The following is a 7,263-nucleotide window of genomic DNA, read 5'->3' on the forward strand; positions in this document are numbered from 1 at the left end:
ACTGTCTGTCTCTACAATGTCCACTGGAGGGCGCAATTTCATTGCTGTGACATGCAACGTCCAAAAACTGTTAGGGCTAACATAAATAATTCACAGTTTACTTTTTATAAGCTGTCTTTGCCTAGCACATCTAAGGAAGAAAATATCTTTGTGCCTTGGATGAGAGGATAAAATGGAAATGTTAAAAATGCCAATCTTGTTCTCTTTTCCCACCCCGGGTTGGCTTGGCTTGCAGCTTCTCCCTCTTGATGATGGTTTGTACAAAGGACAACATTGAAGGTTTTGCTGAACTGCAGCAGGTCTGCATGAAGAAAGAGCGTGGAGAGTACGGGTGGGTTATATGCCTCGTTCTTTTGGGTGCCATTCTGGCACGCCTGTCCTCAAAAAAAAACAAACAAACAAACAAACAAAAAAACCCTGACCTGTCCTGAGGTTCTGCCTGCCCATAAATTATTAACAGATGCTAAGTACTGAGATGCTAAGTACTGTAGTTTATCAGGAGACAACTTCCAGGGAACTGTAACTACAAGTCTTTTTATGATCCTTCACCACTGGAGAAACCCAGAGTTTTGGAGAAAAAAACCAGTCTTCCCCTCTTTCCCTGATAACTCTTGTTTGTGAGAACTCTTTTAGTATTGTATTTCACTTAGTGTGCAGGAACAGAAGTGGGGCTAAAACTTTGCAACCTTTCACACTGAGCAAGGCATCCCCAATATATGGGCCTATTGATACGATCATCTTTCCAACATGCCTGATGTGATTACATGAAATCATTCTACTTTACAGAAATCAATAATACTTTGCTTTTCTTATCTTCACTCTAATCTGCGCAATTAACTTCACCTTTTTGAATTAATTTTCTCTCGTGCATATTGGGAATAAAGCCATATGTCAGAGTCTTTATGTGATTTATGATATTTATGATAACATTTATGATATTCATTCTTTTCTTTTAACATTACATTTCAAGTACAGACTATCTGCAAGGTATTATTCTATTTACTTGAGCTACAGCAGCAAACAAGAAAGACCAGGTCTCTGTTCTCAAACAGCACAGATTCTACGGGGCAGAAAGAATGATATCACACAGTAAATAAATATTTCAAGGACTGGACGTGCTTTGCAGAAAATGAAGTCAGATAATAGCATGGAGGGTAAGATGTCATGGAAGGTGCCGCTTGAGACCGGGTATTCTGGAAAGACCTGAGCAAGGAATGACACTAAATGATAAAGATCAAACTAAAAATTTGGAAGATCTGTGTTCCGGCAGGTACAATGGCTCTGAAATGATTTGATTGGTGCATTTTAGAAACTGAAATGCTTTAGGGTGACTGAAGAAGGTTGCATGAAAGGAAGAGTTGTAAGAGGTGACACTGGAAAGGTAATGAGTGGCCAGTTCACATAATGTTGTGAAGGCATTGGGATTTATTTTCTGTGCAGCAAAATCATTGGAGGGCTTAAATAACAGAAGGAAATGATTTTATTTTCATTGTAAGAACACCATCAGTGGATGAAAATGATGGGGTTTATCTTGCCAATGCTATTTTCTTAAATGTAAGAAATATTTTCTTAAATACTAAGACATTATTGGCCACATTCCACTGTGTTGCCATTTGCACTGAGTATATATTATTTTATTGTATTGGGTATATACACAGTATATGTATATATACATATAAACATATGCAGCCACATGTCACTTAATGACAAGACATGTTTTAATGCATTGTTAGTTGATTTTCCCATTGTGTGAATATTACACAGTGTACTTAAACCATATACATCCTGTAGCCTACTACACACCCGGGCCATACACGGGGACCAAATTGTAGCTGTGGTTCGTCATTGTCAGAACTGTCATTGTGCAGCATGTGACAATATGTAATTCCAATTTAAATTAAAAATGTCCTTGAAGGAGAAAGATTTTCCATTTTATCAATATCAACCCTGTTTAGGCCACCCAATATTCCTTGTAAGGAAATAGAAAGGAAGAAAGCACCATAAAAGACTTATACTGAATAACAAAGTAAGGTGATTATGTCAAGGAAATAAACTTGTATGATTATTTGACTAGCCAGTTTATCCAGGTCTCTTTTTTTTCCCTGGACTACCATTCTACTTGAAGGAACTATTCACAAACTATAGTTATTTAGATGTGAGTGTTTGAGTAATATTTTGAAAAATAAACAAAGGGAATTTTGTGTCAAGGAAACCAATTTATAATACCTATTACCAATGATAAAATTTGAACTCAAACAAAAAGTAGAATTTTTAAAAAAATGTATATGTTATCATAAGCTTAATACCTGCACAATTTTCAGCAATTATTCTCATGGGATTAGTGCTATGATTTTTATAGCACTATGATTTTTAATTATTCTTTATAATTATTTGTTCTAGTGATAAAATAGCACACTATAAAATTTACAATTTTAAATATTTTAAGTCTACAATCAGTGACATTGGGTACATTCATGTTGCTGTACAGACCATTACCATGGTCCTTCTGCAGAATTTATTATCACATTAAACTAAAACTCTGTACCCACTATACAATAATTCTCCATTACCCCTCCTCAGGTCCTGGTAACAGCTATTTTATTTTCTATCTCTATTAATTGGATTATTTTAGATACCTCATAAAAGTCAAATCATAAAATAGGCTGTGAGGACTTTATTTCACTTACTATGTTTTCAAGGTCCATCCATGATGGGGTATGATTCAGAAGGTCATTCTCTCCAGGCTGAAAAAAATCCTATTGTATATGTAACTGCAATGTGTTCATTCATTCATTCACTCATAAATATTTGGATTGACTGATAACTTAGTAAGTATAAAGTGCTATGTTAACCCTGAAAATAATGAATATGTTATTAACATTATTTATGGAAGATGAAATTGAGGCACACAGAGTTTAAAAATCTGACCTAGTAGGTAGCAGAGCCTGGTTTCAAAAACAGGTAGACTGTTCTCAGAATTGAATCTGTAAAAACTTTACAATTTCCAGTAATCCAAAATTCAGAATCTGGAGAATTTCCCCCCACTACAAAAATCAAGACAGACAACTGTCTTTTCAAATAATCTGAAACCAAATACCTTCAATAACTAACCTGTCCCATGGACAAGCCCAGCATTATATATGAATAAACACACCATTTCAGTTTGTAAAGAATTTATTTTTTCTAAATACTTAGGACACGTAGAAGGTAGGAATTTCAAAACACCAAGAGGGCACACAGTACACAGACATCTTTCTCTTTCTTCTGTCTCCTCACCCCCCTACCCAGAGTCAGCGTCTAAAACAAAACAAGCAAACTGCCAACACCCCTGGAAAACTAAGCACAACGAGGTGTGTGACACTAGCGAATCTTAAACGTTACTTGAAAAACACGTGAAGCCATGTGGCTGAAAGCCGCACATCTCCAGGCAGCAGACGTGGGAGTGCCTACCTAAGCCCCCACACACACGAAGACAAAGAGAATCGACGGGAAACGTCCTAATAAACGTTCACAAAACTGCTTGTGCGGAAACACAAGTGCCCGCGTTTAACCCGACGCAGGCGCTAGAACTATCCTGTCATGACACACAGCCCTACTGCACTGGGGATGGCCTGCCAAGGATTCGCCGGAACCACTGTGTGAAAAATGGGAGGACAGAGGGGTGCAGACAGCGCCTGGAGAAAGGAGCGGCCCTGCTTGTTTATTGGACTGGAAGGTCAGCCTGGACACAGACAGGCGCGCGCTCAGGATCTCTGGTCTGCGGGCTTGTCTGCTCCACCGGCAGCAAGTCCAGCCACAAGCCCCGGGAGGGGCGGGGCGGGGCGGGGCGGGAGCGCGGGGACAGCACAGGTTCAGCAGCAGTCCAGAGCAGGCGACTTTCGGGGAGGCATTACACAAGCACTGGGGGGGGGGTCTCTCGCGGGCCGGCGGGCCGGCGGGCCGGCGGGCCGGGCCGCGTTGCGGGCGCGCGGGCGCCCCGGGTCCCCGGGCCTCTTCGGGAGGAGAGGCGGAGCTCACTGGCCGGTCGCGCTCGGGAGGGTCTCGTGCTCCTTGGCGGCTTCCTCGCCCCAGTCGCCGCCGTCCCCCTCCTCGATGACCACGCTGCGCACCGTGCCTGGGTCCAGGCAGTGCGGGGCGACGCCGTAGACGCCAGGCTCGGACACCGATGCGTGGAAACTCTGCACCCCGCACCTGCTGCAGAAGCTGTGCAGCGCCGGGTGCGTGTGGCAGCGGTAGGACACCAGGCTGTCTGCGCCCAGCAGGAGCGTGAAGCGCGCGGCCGGAACGAGGAAGTGCCGGTGCTGCTTCTTCCTGCACAGGCGGCAGCTGCAATCCACCACGCGCAGGTCCGCGGGCGCCCAGACGGCGAAGCGCACGGCGCCGCAGTGGCAGCCCCCGGTGTGGTGCACCAGCCCCGGGTACTCGAAGGTGTCCAGCAGGAACTTGGCGGCGCCCTCGCAGCTGAGGCCCCGCCGCTTCCTGAACGTCTCCCAGCGCTCGCGCTGCGCGCCCAGGTCCATCTCGCTGGGGGACTGGGCGGCCGCCGGCGGCTTCGCGGGCGCCAGCGGATCTCTGCAGCCGGCCGCCCGGGCCCGCCGCCACCAGCGCTTGCGCCGCAGCCGGGTCGAGTCCCTGCGGGCGCCCGGCCGCCTCCCCGCTGCGTGGCTCCTCATCCGGACTCGCACGGGTGGGCGCCGGCCGCCCCCGACCCGGACGGCTGCGCGGACGGCTGCTGCAGGACCCCCGGGCTGCAGGCGCCCACGCGGCTCAGCGTTCGCGCCTCTCCTCACTCTGCCCATGGCGCCCGCAGCCTGCCAAGCGTGTGCCCACCGCCCCTGTTTCCTAGCAAGTTACTAAGCAGACTCTTTGCTTTGGCCCGGATTGGCCACTTGTTGAATGTGATGTAAAGGGACCCTTTCCTTGACCCTATCAAAATAGCCTTTACTGGCCTGAAATTCATTCATAAGGCAGTTAATGACTATGTAATCCGCCAGACACAGACTCTGTGTTGTGTTCTGAGAATGTGGAGATGGATCAGGCTTTCCAAAGCTCTTGCAGTTTATTAGCTTCACTTATCCATGAACACAATAAGCAAAATAGCATGTCATTTGCTCTGACAGACACAAGAACTGAGGGCTCTGCGACAAGAATAAAACACACACGTTGTTAAAGGAAGTAGAAAAGATTTCCTCCTGGGGGATTGAATCTTCTATTTTATGATTTGTTTTGACATCCACTATTTTCTTGGCGATGAGGTCTATGTAATTAATTAATTATCTTGCTTTTTAATTAATGTATGCAAGATATGCTTTCCAACCTTTTATATTTAATTAGCCTATCATTGAAATTGAAGTGATTTTTCACGTAAACATTGTAGAGTTACCTGTGTGTGTTACACTAGGAAAGTCTGCTTCTAGTTCATATATTTAGTATGTTTACATTATGGTACTTATTGATAAGCTAGCATTTATGTATGCAGGTTTCCAATTTCTTTCCTTCTAGTTACACTGTATCTATTGATAATTCAGCTGTTCTTTTTTGACTTACTGTGTGTCTTACCTTCAACGCAGTGGAAACTGCACTGGTTTTTTAAACATTTTTTGAGTATTTTGCTTTGTAAAATTTCATCAGTGGACTTTTTATGATGAACTCTGATTAATGCCTTTTGTTACATACTGCACTCAATTGTGATTTTTTGGTTCCATAGTTCCATAGTTCCTACTGTAAATCCCTATGGATTTTGACACACCCAAAGTATGACACATTTTCAAAGCCCTAAAATATACCTGTGCTTTAAATATCCAAGTACACAATACTGACAATCTAGGAAGTACTATAATCACTGCAGTGTTTCAATTTTCATAATTTCCAGTATCTTATGATTGGATTGCAACATACACAGTTTTATGAGACTGGTTAATGTCACTTAACAATATGAATATAAAACAGATCCATATCTCTCCATGGCTTGAAAGCTCATTCCTTTCTATCACCAAATAGTGTTCCATTCAGCGGATGCACCATGGATCCTTTATTCATTCACATATCGGGGCACATCTTGGCTTCCCATTTTTTGTGATTATCAAAAAGAGCGCTATATACGTTGGTGTGCAGGATTTTGTGTGGACTCACAATGTTGAACGTTACCCACACTTGTGATCCTAGAAAGAGATCTGCCCAAATGTCGTATTCCAGGAAACTAACCACTGCAAGGAGCTTGGCTTCCCCATCTGCTTAGATAGCATTCACCATGGGGGCTTGTTTATCCAACAAAAACCAGGTACAGTCCATCCAAGCGCCCATTGCTCACCTCATAAACAATTAGCTGACCTACCGTGTCCACCGAACCACTGGAGCAAAATTACCTGTTACTCAAACTCTGCTTAAGGTTCTCTCTCTCCTCTAGGTTTCTGAGCTTTGACCCGCCCTCAGCCTGAGCCAGCACACCACCCTCCTGAGAGCAGGCTGTCCTAGCCTAGGCTGACACAGCTGTGATTCTCTAGCTGTTCACGCTACCCTTTCCTTCCATCCCCCCACTCTGGGGTCTTTGAATCCCCCATATAAAAGAAGGGACCATTTTGTCTAACTCCCCAGATGCTTGCTGCTCTTATGGTAGGGTGTTCTATTGCAAGAGCACCCCTCCCTAGCCTCCCGCTTCGCCCCACCCCCATTTCCTTGCAATGCTCCTTTGAATCAAGTTTCTCTTCCTAATTCTGCAAGGACATAACTCTTTAAGGCAGTAGGTCAAATACTTAATAGCACAGTTACTGCATCACAGAACAGTAGGCCTCTGTTTAACTTTGATAAGAACCTCTCAAACTCTCTTCCCAAGCTGCTGTCCGTTTAAGAATTCAGGCCTTAAATGAGTGACTGTTGCTCTCGCCCTGTGTGCTCGCCAGCAGTAGGTTTTGTCAGGTTTTTGGATGTTAGGCATTTACGAAGGTGCAGTGTTATCCCATTGTTATTTCCATATGCCGTTCCCAAACGCCAAGCAGGCAACCTTTCCCATGCTCATTTGCCCTTTCTAGATCTTCATCGACTGAGGTGTATGTTCCGATCCTTTGCCCATTTTAAAACTGGGTTATTGTTTATTAAGCTTTGAGCTTTATCGTTTCTTTTCATGTTTGGATACAAGCCCACCGTCAGACCTGTGTTCTACAAATATCTTTTTCCGGACTCGGGCTTGTCTCACTTTTAAACAGTCTCTTGGAGCACAAGCTTTTATTTTTCACAAGTCCAGCTTAGCTTTGTCTCTTGCACGGA

At 44.3% G+C, this 7,263-nt stretch overlaps 1 protein-coding gene across 1 annotated transcript; it reads right to left on the minus strand.

Annotated features, from left to right (window-relative positions):
* Window positions 1-4,013: 4,013 nt before the first annotated feature.
* LOC311187522 (centromere protein V-like protein 3) lies at window positions 4,014-4,799 on the minus strand (the record flags this gene model as incomplete). Its single annotated transcript, XM_084258916.1, has 1 exon — window positions 4,014-4,799. The coding sequence occupies one exon, from the start codon at window positions 4,797-4,799 to the stop codon at window positions 4,014-4,016; it is 786 nt and encodes a 261-aa protein (XP_084115042.1).
* Between the last annotated feature and the right edge of the window lie 2,464 nt (window positions 4,800-7,263).

Source organism: Talpa europaea, assembly GCF_964194135.1.
Source record: "Talpa europaea genome assembly, chromosome: X".
NCBI lineage: Eukaryota > Metazoa > Chordata > Mammalia > Eulipotyphla > Talpidae > Talpa > Talpa europaea.